At 35.6% G+C, this 16420-nt stretch overlaps 1 protein-coding gene and 1 non-coding gene across 5 annotated transcripts in view; both read left to right on the plus strand.

The window, feature by feature from the left end:
• Positions 1 to 16420, plus strand: part of UBR1 (ubiquitin protein ligase E3 component n-recognin 1) — a 147162-nt gene that overhangs the window by 25765 nt on the left and 104977 nt on the right. For all 4 annotated transcript variants that reach the window (XM_032856700.1, XM_032856702.1, XM_032856703.1 and 1 more), the window contains exon 4: positions 10717 to 10827. In XM_032856700.1, coding sequence (XP_032712591.1) covers positions 10717 to 10827 — 111 coding nt within the window. The remainder of the gene's footprint in view (positions 1 to 10716; positions 10828 to 16420) is intronic.
• On the plus strand, positions 12555 to 12657 carry LOC116867572. The gene has a single exon (XR_004382620.1). It is a non-coding gene; the product is annotated as a U6 spliceosomal RNA (small nuclear RNA).

Below are 16420 nucleotides of genomic sequence, written 5' to 3' on the forward strand. Positions count from 1 at the left end.
GCATGGTGAAAGCTGAGTTGGGCTGAAAGCTAGATCTCTTATGCCAGTTAGCTAAGTTCTTAAAAGAAATTAAAAGTGCTACTGCAGTGAACACATAAATGATTAGAAAGCAAAACAGCCTTATTGCTGATAGGAAAAAGACTGAGAGGTCTGGATAGAAGGTCAGATCAACCACAACAGTCCCTTAAGCCAGCCTAATCCAGAACAAGACTGTAATGCTCTTCAATTCTGTGAAGGCCAAGAGAAGTGAAAAAGCTACTGAAGAAAAGTCGGAACCTAGCAGAGGTTGGTTTAGGGGAAAAAGCCATCTCCGTAACATAAATTACGAGGTGAAGAGCTAAGTGCTGATATAGAAGCTGCAAGTTCTCCAGGAAATCTCGGTGAGATCATTAATGAAGGTGGCTCCATTCAACAACAAATCTTCAGTGTAGACAAAACATCTTTGTATTGGAAGAAGATGCCATCTAGGACTTCAATAGTCAGAGAGAAGTCATTCCCTGGCTTCAAAAATTCGAAAGATATGCTGACTTTTTTGTTATGAGCTAATGCAGCTGATGTCTTGAAGTTGAAGCCAGTGCTCATTTACATTTCTGAAAATCCTAGGGTCCTTAAGAATTACACGAAAACTAGTTTGCCTGTGCTCTGTAAATGGAACAGCAGAGCCTGGATGAAAACATTTCTGTTTACAACATGGTTACTGAATATTTTAAGCTCACTGTTGAGACCTACTGCTCAGATAAAAGATTCTTTTCAAGGGGCGCCTGGGTGGCTCAGTTGGTTAAGCGACTGCCTTTGGCTTAGGTCATGATCCTGGAGTCCCGGGATCGAGTCCCGCATCGGGCTCCCTGCTTGGCAGGGAGTCTGCTTCTCCCTCTGACCCACCCTCTTTTCATACTCTCTCTCTCTCTCTCAAATAAATAAATATAATCTTTTAAAAAAAAAAGATTCTTTTCAAAATATGACTGTTTACTGACAGTGCATCTTGTCACCCAAGAGATCTGATGGAGATGTAAAATAAGACTAATGTTGTTTTGATGCTAACACAGCATCCATTTTGCAGCCCGTGGATCAAAGAGTCATTTCAACTTTCAAATCGTATTTAAGAAACACATATCAGGGGCACCTGGGTGGCTGAGTGGGTGAAAGCCTCGGCCTTCAGCTCAGGTCATAATCCCAGGGTCCTGAGATTGAGCCCCACATCGGGCTCCCTGCGCGCCTGTCTCTCTGCTTACTTGTGGTCTCTGTCTGTCAAATAAACAAATCAAATCTTTTTTTGTTTTTTTTTTTAAGAAACATACCAAAAAAAAAAAAGAAAAAAGAAACATACCATAAAACTACAGCTGCTATAGATAAGTGATTCCTCTGATGGGTCTGGGCAAAGTAAATTGAAAAGTTTATAGAGAGGATTCATCATTTTAGATTGAGAACATTCATGATTCATGTGAAGAAGGAGAAAACATGAACAGGAATTTGGAAGAAGTTGATTCCAGCCCTCAAGGATGACTTTGAGGGGTTCAGGACTTGATTGGAGGAAAACAACTACAGATGTGATAGGAATATCAAGAGAACTAAAATGAGAAGTGGAGCCTGAAGATGTGGCTGAATTTCTGCAAGCTCATGATAAAACTGTAATGGATGACGAGTTGCTTTTGATGGCTGAGCAGCAAAAGTGGTTTCTTGAGACAGAATCTACTGGTGAAGACTGTTGAAATGACAACAAAAGATTTAGAATATTCCATAAACATAGTTGATAAATTAGTGGCAGGGTTGGAGAGGATTGACTTCAATTTTGAAAGAAGTTCTAGTGTGGGTGAAATGCCATCAGATAACATTGCATGGAACAGAGGAATTGTTCATTGAAGAGTCCGTCAATGTGGTATGCTTTATTGTTGTCATATTTTAAGAAATTGTTGCAGCCATGCCTTCTCTAGCAGCCACCACACTGATCAGTCAGCAGCCATCAACATCAAGGCAAGACCCTCCACCAGCAAAAAGATTACAACTTATTGAAATCTTAGATGATGGCTAGCATTTTTAACAGTAAAATATTTTTAAATTAAGGTATATATACCTTTTTTTAGCTAGCATTTTTAACAGTAAAATATTTTTAAATTAAGGTATATATACCTTTTTTTAACTATAATGGCACTTAATAATGGCACCTGGGTGGCTCAGTGGGTTAAAGCCTCTGCCTTCGGCTCAGGTCATGGTCTCAGGGTCCTGGGATCGAGCCCCACATCGGGTTCTCTCTGCTCAGCAGGGAGCCTGCTTCCCCCCTCTCTCTGCCTGCCTCTCTACTTGTGATCTCTCTCTGTCAAATAAATAAATAAAATCTTTAAAAATAAATAAATAAATAAATAAATAAATACTTAATAGATTACAGTATAATGTAAATGTAGCTTTTATAAATACTGGGAAACCAAAAAAGTCATGACTTACTTTATTATGCTATTTGCTGTATTTCAGTGGTGTGAAACTGAACCTGTATGATCTCTGAGATATGCCCATATTCATAGTCTTCCCCTTTAATCAGAAATAAATGTCTCCAAATGAAGTTTATAAAGTTGTGAAAGAAAAAAATTCTCATGGTAGACTGTTATATAGAAATAGCAAAATATATAAATTATTCATGCATAATAAATTATGCATTCAATTTTTGGTATTTCTTTTAAAACCTTGTATATATAATACTTAACCATAGTTTATTTTAACTATTACTTATTATTGGGGGAATGTAATTAGGATTCACTTGTGTTTTTTTATGGTAAGCAGTGTTGCTATAAACATCTTTTTTTTACAAGATTAATCCTTTGGGCGCCTGGGTGGCTCAGTGGGTTAAGCCTCTGCCTTCGGCTCAGGTCATGATCTCAGGGTCCTGGGATCGAGTCCCGCATCGGGTTCTCTGCTCAGCAGGGAGCCTGCTTCCTCCTCTCTCTCTGCCTGCCTCTCTGCCTACTTGTGATCTCTCTCTGTCAAGTAAGTGAATAAAATCTTTAAAAAAAAAAAAAGATTAATCTGTTTTAGAAAGTGTACATGTGAGCAGGGGGAGGGGCAGAGGGAGATGTGGAGAAACTCAACCTGACTCCACACTGGGGCTCCTAATTCTCTACCCTAAGATCATGATCTAAGCCAAAATCAAGATTCAGATCCTTAACCAACTAAGCTACCCAGGCACCCTGCTATAAACATCTCTGTGTGTGAGTCACTTTTCTGTATGTAGGATTATTTCCTTAGGATACGTTCTCAGATGTGGAATTACTGGTTTAGAAAATATGGACATTTCAGGAATTAAAAAACAAGCTTCAGATTAGGTGGAAGTATACAATACATGTATGTGATAAAGGACTGGTATCTAAAACATACAAAGTCTCTTAAACAGTAAGAAAATTAACAATCCAGTTTAAAAATGGGCAAAAGATTTGAAACAGACTTCACCAAGGAGATGTATAAATGGTCAGCAAGTACATGAAAAATGCTTAGCATTGTCTGTTTTTAAAGCAAGAATGAAGTACCACTACATACCTATTAGAATGGCCAAAATCCAAAGCACTAACAGTTAACACCATATGCTGATGAAGTTAGGAGCAACAGGAGCTCTTATTCATTCCTGAGGGAAATGTAAAATGGTACAACTACTTTGGAAAACATTTTGGCAGTTTCTTGCAGAAGTAAACCTACTGTAACCATATGATCCAGCGGTTGTGTTCCTTAATATTTACCCAAATAAACTGAAAACTGCACAAGAATGTTTATAGCAGCTTTTTTCACATTTTCCAAAACTTGGAAGCAACCAAGATGTCTATCAATAGATGAATGGATAAACCAACTGTAGTATACCATTACAATGGAATATTCTTGAGTGATAAAAAGAAATGAACTATTAAAAGAGATGAAAGGACCTTAAATGATCATATTGCAACGTGAAGGAAGCTACTGTGAAAGCCTACATACTGTGTGGTTCTAGCTGTATCACATTCTGGGAAAGGCAACACCATGGAGACTAAAAAGTAGAGCCTGACAATGGTGGTGAGAGGGATGGAAGAATGAATAGGTGGAGCACAGGAGATATTTAGGGTAGTAAAACTATTCTATATGATACTGTAGTGGTATATACATGTCATTATTAATATGTTAGAACAAAAAAAGTGTGCAACGCAGAGAACCCTAATATAAATTATGGACTTTAGTTAATAATATATCAAAAAATAATGGATCAACATTGACTTACCAGTTGCAACAAATGTATCACTCCAATACAAGGTGTCAATAATAGGGGAAACTGATGGGGGTGGGGAAGTAGAGGTATATGGGAACTTGGTATTTTCTGCTTATTTTTTCTTTAAACCTAAAACTGTTCTACAAAAGTCTGTTAATTTTTAAAAATGAATTTCAAAGTTTCCTAGTACATTTTACGAAAGTGCCTCATGAAAGAATTACACCAAATGTACTACAATTAGGGTATAGAATCTCACAGAACCTGCAGAAACCTTTAAATAGAAACCCTTTAAACTAAAACCTTTCAAACTGAACCCAACTTAAAACAATTTTTCCTCCACTTCATTGAAAAGTATTTTCTTGATTGTTCTTAGTTGTTTCTCTTTGCTTATTCTGGAATGGTGAGTATGAAATATCCCTGCATTGCTACTTTGCCATCTTCCTGGATCATAGGAACAAGGCTATTTATTTTGTCATCATCCTTGCTGACAGGGCCAAGGTCATTGATTTGATAAGTAGACTAAATTCCAGGAAGCCGTGATCACAATAATGTAGCTTTGATCAAACAGAACCAAAATAGTGGCTGAGTTCACCTAATTAGGGTCTTCTCGTACCTTGGAAGCTGATACCAAAGCCAGGCCAGCTTCTAACATTGGTATCCTTTTATTGAACACATTGCAGGGTCAGTTAGAATAAATCTGAAGAAGAAAACAAAGCCCACTACCAGACTTCTTTTTCTCTGTCCCTTTGCCATGTATGTCTCTATTTTCATTTACTAAATTGCAATGATATGTTTACATGTCCTTCATCCCCATCTGACTGTAAACTCTGCAGGACAAGGCCCAGGTCTCATGTACTTTACACCTCCTGTGTTTTTCATAGTACCTGGAATATGGAGGCTTTCAGCAAATGTCTCTTGAAGTTTGGGGATCAAAAGGACTAGACCATAGGTAGAGCTGATACCTAACATTTAATTATAAAGATAATCATGAGGGTCTATTTTACCATCAGCCTGCTGTAATCTTACATGATGAGATTTATATTCTTATATTGTCTTTGAAACAACAGCACTAAAAATAATTTATCCAGGCAATATAATAAAACTACCTTTTAAAAAATTCAAACAGGGGCACCTGGGTGGCTCAGTGGTTAAAGCCTCTGCCTTCGGCTCAGGTCATGATCTCAGGGTCCTGGGATCGAGTCCCACATCGGGCTCTCTGCTCAGCAGGGAGCCTGCCTCCTCCTGTCTCTCTCTGCCTGCCTCTCTGCCTACTTGTGATCTGTCAAATAAAAAAAAAAAAATTCAAACAATACAGGAAAATATAAATAAAAATTATAGTTGCCATTCTGTCTCATTGTACTTTCTTTATTAAACTGAATATGATTTAGTGTATATACAAATCTTTATGTATTTACAAACATGGACTCACATTTACATGTTTAGGAGGGGTGTGTATATGTATGTGTATATAAATGGATCTTAAACTATATATCCTGTCCTGCAATTTGTTTTCAGCCTAACAGTATGTAAAGGGAATAATTCTATGTTGATACGTATAACAACTCTCTTGCCTTATTAATTGTTGCATGTATTCCTTTGTGGGATTATATCACCATATATGTATTTAACCCTCCCCTTTTTTAAAACAATTATGTTGTTTCCAGCTCTTCACTGGAGAGCTGGAAACAACAATAATATTGGAATGTACACATATACCTTTGTTTTCATATGAAGCAGTGCATATATATCCAAGAATGCCTGATGCTAGATATTTAGAGGTAGATTTTCTGGATTGAAGGGTATATGCATTTAAAATTTTGTTAGATTTTTGCCAAATATTTTCCTTGAAGTACCATGAGCTTACATTCTCAGTAAAAGACTATGAAAATGGGAGCGCCTATGTGGCTTTGTTGGTTAGGTGTCTGCCTTCAGCTCAGGTCATGGTCCTGGGTCCTGAGATTGAGCCCCACGTTGGGCACCCTGCTCAGCAGAGAGTCTGCTTCTCCCTCTCTCTCTGCCCCTCACCCCCACTTGTGCTCTCTATCTCTCTCAAATAAAAATCTTTTTAAAAAAATATGAAAATGCTCTTTTTCCACAGCTGTCCCCAATCTTTATTTAATCAGTCTTTTCTTTTACATTTTGCCATCTGTTAGATTTCAGATTATTGAAGAATGTCATTACTTTAAGTTGCATATCTATTTGTAGTATTAACATCTTTTCATATTTTAAATGTATATTCAATTTCTTTTGTGTTACTGTTTCTTTACTCATTTTTCTATTGTTTTTAACTTATTGCTATGTTACATACTTCACAAATATTTTCTTAATAATGTTTGTTTTTTAAAAACTTCTTTTAAGTGAGATTTATTGAGATAAAGTTTATATAAAATAAAATCTACACTTAAGGTGTACAGTTTGAGGTTTTCACAAACATTATATAGTTCAGTAACCATTGCCACGATCAAGATATGTTTGCTCATCTGCCAAATTCCTTTGCATTCAGTTGTCTTGTCTCCATATCCCTGGTTCCTGGTAGTCACTGAACTGTTTTCTGCCCCTATATTTTTGCCTTTTCAGAATGTTATATAAATGAAATCAAATAGTATGTAGTGTTTCCTGTTTGGCTTTTTTCTCTTAGCGTATTGCCTTTGAGATCCTCTCATATATCAGCATTTGTTCCTTTTTATTGCTGAATAGTATGCCTTTGTGGGGATCTGCTACAATCTATTATCTTCATCATTGGTGCACATTTGAGTTGTTTCCAGCTTTTTTTTTTTTTTTTTTAGATTTTTTAAATTTATTTGACAGAGATCACAAGTAGGCAGAGAGGCAGAGAGATAGGGGGAAGCAGGCTCCCTGCTGAGCAAAGAGCCTGATGTGGGGCTCAATCCCAGGACCCTGGGATCATGACCTGAGCCGAAGGCAGAGGCTTAACCCACTGAGCCACCCAGGTGCCCCTGTTTCCAGCTTTTAAATAAAGCTTCTTTAAGCATTCCTGTACAAGTCTTTGTGTGGGCAAATGTTTGCATTTCATTTGGGTAACCTAGAAGTAGGATTGCTTAATCATAAGTTAAGTGTATGTTTGATTTTATAAGACCTGTTTTCTGCCTTTTAACTTGATTTACGCTGTCATTTGTCCTGACATTTTAAATATGTATGTTGTTAAATTTGCCATATTTTTTAAGGCTTCTAAATTTTGTGCCTTGCTTCTACGCCATTCCCTATTCTAAGATGATGCTTTTACTTTTTTAAAAAGAAGATTTTATTTATTTATTTGACAAAGAGATAGAGCCAGAGGGCACAAGTTGGGGGAATGACAGAGGGCGAGGGAGAAGCAGTCTCCCCACTGAGCAGGGAGCCCAATACAGGGCTTGATTCCAGATCCCTGGGATCGTGACCTAAACTGAAGGCAGACCCTTAACTGACTGTGCAACCCAGGTGCCCCTGTCTGTCAGTTTTAATGGTATCTTTAATTCCTCTTACTACCTGTATAATAGTTAATAATCTTATGTTACTTTCTCTTCCACTTGTTCCAGTTTTTAATTGTAGCCCTTCTGATTATTAGATCATACAATGTTTACATTCTTCATCCATGTCCTTACTTTTGATTTGTTCTTAACTCTGCAACTAAATTTGTAAAATGTTCACCATTTGTCCTTTTTCTCAGGTCTTTCTAGTCATCTCTTGGTCAGATGAAGCTCATACTCTAAGGGTTGATGAACTAGTTTGTGGGTCAAATCTGATTCACTGCCTGTTTTTGTATGGCCTGCAAGCTAAGTTTGTTTTTGTATTTCTAGATGATTGGGGAAAGATAAGAAAAGTAATAATTTATGACACATGAAAATTATGTGAAATTAAAATTTCTATTTCACGAAAATTATATAAAATTAAATTCTAGTACCCATAAATCAAGCTTTATTGGAATATATCCATGCTCTTTTATGTATTTATTGTCTATGGCTCTTTCTGCACTACAACAGTAGATTTGACTAATTCAGCAGAGATTATATCACCTGAAAAACCTAACATATTTACTGTCTGTTCCTTTTTTTTTTTTTTTTAAGTAGGCTCCTTTCTCAGCATGGAGCCCAAGAGGGCTTGAACTCACGAGTTCAAGTCCTAAGCTGAGATCAAGAGTCACATGTTTAACTGACTGAGCCTTTTAGGCTCCCCACTACTTGTTTCTTTATACATAAAGTGTGCTGATCTCTATTCAAGTAGATTCCTCAGGAGAGGCTCATGTATACAGTATTTCTGATGTTCTGACATGTTCAAAATTATATTTTTATAGATTGGTTAGCAATAACATCCTTGATTTGCATTTTCTTTCCTTGAAGACACAGCTCTGCTATTGTCTTGTTTTATATGTTGTCATTGAGAAGTCTGATAACAGTCTAATTTTCTTGCTACTGTGTTATTTCATCTTTTTTCCAGAAAGCCTTAGGACATTTATGTTTACAGTCTTAGAACCTTAGTAGGATATACTTCAGAGCTGATCATCCTAGGTGAGTTTTACTGACTCATGGGTACTTCTAGTGTGTAGACTCAGGTCTTCTTTTATTTTAGGAAGTTTCCTTGGATTACAGTTTTAAATATCAGCTCTGTTCCATTGTTTCGATTTTCTTCTTTGGTGACTCCAGTCATGCCTATTTTCTGTTGCAACCCCCTTCTCTCTAACCCTGTATTTAATTACTGCATTTTCATTTCTTAATTGCTTTTCCTGCTTTGTTTAATGTTATGTATTATATTTTCATTTGAATCTATTGTCTTGGGCACCTTGTAATTTAGAATTCATTTCTGATAGGATTTTCTCGTTCTCTTCTGGTTTTTTGTTTGTTTGTTTGTTTGTTTTCCTGAGTTCAGTCAGGTCTCATTTATTCCTTTTTTGTCCACTTCTGTTCTTAGTTTCTTTATTTCTAATTAAAGGTGCTTTAATCTGATTAAGGACTTTCATATCCCCAGATGCTTGTTTGAGGCTATGTAATTAAGTTTGGAGCCTTATATTACAATTTCCTTTAGCTTTGTGATTGGATTTTGGCTCTTACTGCAATTTTGGCCTTTCTTTTTTGGTAATAGTTTTGTATGAATGTGGTCTACCTCTATTCTTTTTTATTTCATGGTTAGGGTCCACAAGTGGTCTCTTCTGTCAGTTGCCCTCTTCTGTGTAATTTCTTTTATAGATGATGCTGGTGGTAGAGATGAGGTGAGGAGAGCATTTGGCTAGTGTTTCTCTCATTTCTGTATGATCCTTAATTTTTCCCTTTTTTTTTTCCCTTGTTTCATTTACTGCCACACTGTTCAGGGCTTATCACCTTTTTAAAAAAAAACATACTTCATTTTCCTCCAAAAGCAACACTTCTTTCAAGTTGCCACTTCTGGTCATGCTCATTTTTTATCTTTCCCTGGGAACTGCCTCGTCTCAGCCTAATTTCCCCAGTATTGGGCGTGACTTTGTATGTGCTTCATCTAAGTCCTCTATACTCTTCTGTTTTCTTTCTTGGATCCTTTTAAGCCCCTCTCTCGTCTGCGTTTGTAGGCTTGAAGCTATAGGCAATAGGAACTCTAATGGAATAAGTCATTTGAAGCCTGTGGAATGTATTTTTCATCTCTCAGTAATGCTGCAGACATGAATCCTGTGTGGTTTTCTTGCTCTCCTTGTTTATGTTTTGGAGGAAGGTTTTGGGGAAGATTCAAAATCAGGCCATAGTCATCATCCTCTATCTGGATTCATGTATGTTGCATCATTTTTGTTGTTGTTGTTGTTTGCAGGAACTCTGAAAGGAAGAGTAAATAGTAACTAATAATAATAAAAGTAAATAATTTTAGTTTCAGTGGAACATCAAATAGATGTAAATACTGTAAACATTTCTTAACTATGTAAGTATTATTATAATGATTTTTAGAAGTTTGTTTAAGCAGAAAAATGTCATTACTCAAGCATTCTAGGTGTTGCATAGTGGGTTGGGTTTTTTTGCATACTTCATAGTCTGTTCTCCACTAGTACACAATTTTAAAAACTATTATTTAAAAATTAGGTGTTTCGGGGCACTTGGGTGGCTCAGTTGGTTAGGCGACTGCCTTCGGCTCAGGTCATGATCCTGGAGTCCTGGGATCGGGTCCCACATCGGGCTCCCAGTTCCATGGGGAGTCCGCTTCTCCCTCTGACCTTCTCCTCGCTCATGCTCTCTCTCTCTCTGTCTCTCTCTCTCAAATAAATAAATAAAAATTTTAAAAAAATAAAATATTTAAAAATTAGGTGTTTCAAAGCATATTTGTTTCAAAATTTTGTCAATTTTGAAGGCTCATTTTTGTTGTGATTAACTGTTCAGATTTTTATTTATTTTGGTTAACTAAAGTGGGTTTTGGTTTATTTGGTTTCTATTATATTAATGGCAGTTATGTTTTAACTATCGGGGAGCATTTGTTATTTGAGTCATCTTCATCCTCCTTGCTTTGTAATATGTTTTAAAGTCAAGACAAACTCATTTTTCATTTATCAGATGCATACTTCTACTGGAGGGGGTTTTTGTGATTGTGGAGACACAGAGGCGTGGAAAACTGGCCCATTTTGTGTAAGTCATGAACCTGGAAGAGCAGGTACTACAAAAGAGGTAAGAGTACTATTTTTAAAAATTACTAATTATTTTAAGCTTGATGCAGTTAGGTAGAAAGAAATGTTACATTATGGGTTAAACTCAATTCCATTAAGAATCCTGGTTTTTAATGTTCCAGTATTTAAATGTAAGGAGTTTTATTCTACTCTTTATTTATTCGTCTAAAGAGTGAATTTCTTAGTTTTATTTGTTACGCAGTCAGTTTGATAGGCAAGAGTAATATATAAGGCTTAAAGAGCAAATGGAACAGTAGAATTGACATGTAACTTCAATAATTACTTTTCTTAAAAAAATTACTTTTCTTAAAGAAAAAACAGTCAATAAATTGATTATCTACTAAACATCCTAATCAAGAAAAGTGAGTAAGCCCAGATAAAGGCTATTAGGAAGGAAAATGAGGAAATAATTATAGACGTGCAGATACAGAAGAAATTAAAAGGGTTATAAAAGACTCTTTATAAGACTATGTGCAAATACATTTGAAAAATGGGTTATTTTATCAAGCTATATAAAATTTCATCATTTATTCAAACATGGAGAAAAGTTGAACAGTTAATAACCAATGTAGAAATTCAGAATGTTGTCACAAGAAAGTACTTCCTAAGAAGTACTTCCTATGTTCAAATGATTTCACAGAGTCACCCTTTTGAAAAACTGCCAGAAATAGTTTTTGTACTCTTTAAACTCTTCCAGATAATCCTCTAGCAATGAATACCCCGAACCCCCAGATTTTGATCTCTTTAAGTACCATTACCCACTAAAAGAACTCAGGGCTTGTAAAAATACCTGACCAGGTCTGAGTCAAGGATTAAGTAAGCTTATGAGGATGGGTTTGTGTCTAAAGAATCTAGGACCCAGCATGAAAGGGCTGTCATTGATCAGAGTTGGACAATTAGAGCATCAAAATAATACTAATTACAGTAACTGCTGTAACTGATTGAATCATAATATATGAAAATTCATGAGTTCCTAGTAACACCAAAGAGAACTATAATAATTTTGCCATGGCAGTGGTTATTATATCAATTTCTCACACTGAAACCTGGTAATTAAAAGAATGAACTAAGCATTTATTCTACCTCTTTTTTTTTTTTTTTTAAAGATTTTATTTATTTGTTTTAGAGAGGAAGAGAGCGTGTGAGCAAGAGTTGGGGGAGGGACATAGGGAGAGAGAGAATCTGAAGCACACTACACCCTGAACTTACTCTAAACTTGGAGCCGTACTCGGGGCTCTATCCCAGGACCCTGAGATTATGACTTGAGCCAAAATTGAGAGTTGGACGCTTACCCAACTGAACCACTCAAGTACCCCTGTTCCGCCATTTCAATAGGAATTGTATTTCATGGTAAACAAGTATTTCCAGTTTACAAGGTAAAGCTCTTCTTTCTGGATGAATGCTACCTAGCTAATAGAGAAGGGATAATAGGATTAGAATAATTAACATTTTGCAAACCTTGAAGAAATATTTGATTCAGGCAAGTTCATTAATGGATGCTAAACCCATTAAGATATGAACAATATTCACATAGTTCTAAATTGTCATCTCATAGATCACTTGCTAGGCATAAAAGAAAAAAGTGAAACTTTAAGTGGAGGTATTATATTGTCATCTCCTGAAACTGGTCATTGCTATTAGCATCATTACTAATAATGGAGTGAGATGGCATAATGAGCCTCCTCACAGGATGTAAAATAAAGTACATAGGTTAACATCTCAAAATCAGCTCACTTTGGTGGCACACGTGCTAAAATTGGAATGACAGAGAAGATTAACATGGCCCCTATGCAAGGATGACACACAAATTTGTGAAGTATTCTATATTTTTAATGATTTCCCTCATATGTGGAATTCAAGAAACAAAACAGATGAGCATAAGGGAAAGGGAAAAAAAAAGAGAGGGAGACAACCATAAGAGACTCTTAACTATAGAGAATAAACTGAGGGTTGCTGGGGGCAGGGGATGGGCTATATGGGTGATGGGTATTAAGAAGGGCACTTGTGATAAGCACTAGCTATTATATGTAAGTGATGAATCTCTAAATTCTACTCCTGAAACTAGTATTACACTATATGTTAACTAAAATTTAAATAAAAATTTGAAATATTGGGAAAAAATAAATAAAAGTTCATAAATTTTTTTTAAATGTGTTAATGTAACATACTGTATAAACAGAATAAAAAACAAAACCACATGATCATCTTAGTAGATGTAGCAAAAGCATTTGACTAAATCCAACACACTTTCATCATAAAAAGACTTAACAAACTGAAAACAGAATGGAACTTCCTCAACCCTAATAGAGGACATTATGAAAAACTCCTAGCTATAAATATATTAGATACTTTCCCTCTGAGATCAGGAACAAGACAAAGATTCTGCGCTTGTCACATCTATTCAATACTGTATTAGAGGTTCTGGCTAGGGCAATTAGTATTGCAAGAAAAAGAAGTAAAAGGCATCCAGATTGGAAAGGAAAAAGTAGAACTAGCTCTATTTGCAGATGACATGATTTTGTATATGGAAAGTCTTAAGGAATCCACACAAAAAAATTTATTAGAACTATAAGTTCAGCAAGAATGTAGGATACAAGATAATTATACAGAAATCACTTGCTTTATACATCAGTAATCAAAAATCTGAAGAAGAATTTGAGAAAAAAATTCCATATTGGAATATTCTATTCCAATAATTCCATATTCCATATTATAGTATCAAAGAGAATACAATATTTAGAAGTAACTTAGCAAAAGCAGCATAAAATTTATATTCTTTTACTGTTGAAAGTTAAGGATGATCTCAATAAAAGGAAAAACATCACACTTTTTTTTAAAGTTTTTATTTTAATTCCAGTTAGTTAACATGAAGGGTAATATTAGTTTCAGGTGTACAATATAGTGACTCAACAATTCCATACATCACCAGTGCTCATCATGACTAGTGCGCTCCTTAATCCCTATCACCTATTTCATCCATCTCTCTACACACCTCCCCTCTGGTAACCATCAGTTTGTTTTCAGTAGTTAAAAACCTATTTCTTGGTTTGATTCTCTCTCTTTTTCTTCTTTCTCCTTTGCTCATTTGTTTCTTAAATTCCACACATGAGTGAAATCATACGGTATTTTGAAGACTTAAAATTGTTAATGTGGCAGTCCATTGGTTATTTTTTCCCCAGCACCACCAAGAGATTAAACTTACTTCTCCATTGACACTGACGAGGTATCCCACAAATTTAACTCAAGTCTGATACTCTCTGCTTGGTGATAACATCAGATTCTAGAGATTAATGATTTTAATCATTAATGTGAGCATAGTCTCACAAGCTTCCCCCATTTTAGATATCACTTGGAAGTCTAGGTTCTCTTTGCTTTTGCTTCTGACCAATTGGCTATAAATCAGAGATTCTCATAACCCTCTCTTCGGATTCCATTGATTTACTAGAGCAGCTCATATAACTAAGGAAATGAGATTTCCTAGATTTACTAAATTACCTATGTATTATAAAGGACTGTACTTCGGAAACAGCCAGATGGAAGAGGTGCATAGAGCAAGATATTTGGGGATGGGTTGTGGATTTTTGCATGCCCTTTGAGTGCACCACTCTCCCTAGATCTCTGTGTGTTCACCAACCTAGAAGTTTCCTCAAATCTTGTCCTTTTGGGTTTTTATGGATGTTTCACTATATAGGCGCATGATTGATTGAATCGTTGGTCATTGGTGGTTGATTCAACCTTTAGCCCCTTTTCCCTCTCCAGAGGTCAGGGGATAAGACTTGAAGTTCCAACCTTCAGATCCCCTGGCAACCAGCCTCCATCCTTAGTTGCTTTCTAAAAGTCACTTCATTAACATAATGAAAGACTTTAAAAATTCCTCCCTATACTTTGGAAATTCCAAGGGTTTTAGGAGCTGTATACCAGAAATGGTGAAGACCAAATATATTTCTTCCTATACATCAGAATATCACAGGCCATATGCTCCAGTTAATCTACAGATTCAATACAGTTCCTATCAGAATTCCAACTGGGAAATTTTTTTCTCTATTTTAGTAATTGACAAGCTTACGTTAAAATTTATATGGAATTATAAGGGACCCAGAATAGCCAAAACAACCTTGAAAAAGAACAAATTTGGAGAACTCACACTCCCCTATTTCAAAACCTACTACAAAACAACAGTAATCAAGACGATGTAGAATGACATAATGATAAACAGAGATTATGAGGATAGGTTTGAGAGCCCAGAAATAAACTCACCTGTCTGTGGTTAGCTGTTTTCAACCAGAATATGAAGGGCATTCACTAGGAAAAGAATAGTCTTTTTATCAAATAGTACCAGAACAACTAGATAGCCACGTGCAAAAGAATGAGTCTGGATCCCTAGCTCATATCATACATGAAAATTAGCTCAAAATGGATCAAAGACCTAAATGTGAGAACTAAAACTATAAAACTCTTAGAAGAAAACATAGAGGTAAATCTTTATTACCTCATATTTGGCAGTGGATTGATAGACATGACAGCAAAAGTCTGAGTAATAAAAGAAAAAATAGATAATTGGACTATACCAAAGGATACTGTCAAGAAAATGAAAAGCCTACAGAATGGGAGAATTATGTTTGCAAATCATATTATCTAATAAGGGACTCATATCTAGAACTTAAAAAGAGCTCTTAAAACTCCATAAGAAAAAGACAACCCAGTTTTTAAAACCTGCAGATAGTAATTTCTTCGTGAATAGTCATTTCTTCAAAGAGTATATATACATGGATACACACGCAGCTAGTAAGCACATGAAAAGATGCTTAGCATTATTACTCATTAAGGAAATGCAAACCAAAATCATGACATTCTTTTTCATACCCACTAATGGCTATAATCAAAAAGGCAAATAATAACGAGTGTTAGAATGTGACAAAGTTGGAGCCCTCATACACTTTGGTAGAAATGTAGAATAGTGCAGCCACTTTGGAAAATAGTCTAGCAGTTCTTCAGATGATTAATTGTAGAGGTAACATAACACTCCAGTAACTCTACTTCTAGGTATATCCTCAAAATAATTGAAAACAGTTCAAGCAAATATTTAGACATAAATGTTCATGGTAACATTATTCATAATAGTATTATTAGAGAATAATATATTACTCATAATAAAAGTAGAAACAACTCAATGTCAATCAACTGATTAATGGATAAACAAATGTGAGTAAATTGGTACAATGCATTATTTGGCTATAAAAGGAAAGTAATGAAACATGCTTCAGTTTGGAGGAACCCTGAAAACATTATGCTAAGTGAAAGAAGCCAATTATAAAAGATCACATTATATGACTACATTTAAATGAAATGTCTGGAATAGGCACATTTAAAGGGACAGAAAATGGGGTAGTGGTTCTTTAGGTCTAGGGGCATGGAGTCATTGGGTGGCAGAGGAAGAAATCACTAAGGAGTGTTTTTGTTTTTGTTTTTTTGAGGTGATGAAACTGGTCTAAAACTGATGTGATAGTTACAAATATGTGTAAATAAACTAAAACCATTAAATAGTATATTTTGAGTGAGTTATATAGTATGTGAATTATCTTAAGCTGTTAGGA

This window comes from Lontra canadensis, unplaced genomic scaffold (assembly GCF_010015895.1).
Source record: "Lontra canadensis isolate GAN:19392208 unplaced genomic scaffold, GSC_riverotter_1.0 scaffold12, whole genome shotgun sequence".
Classification (NCBI taxonomy): domain Eukaryota; kingdom Metazoa; phylum Chordata; class Mammalia; order Carnivora; family Mustelidae; genus Lontra; species Lontra canadensis.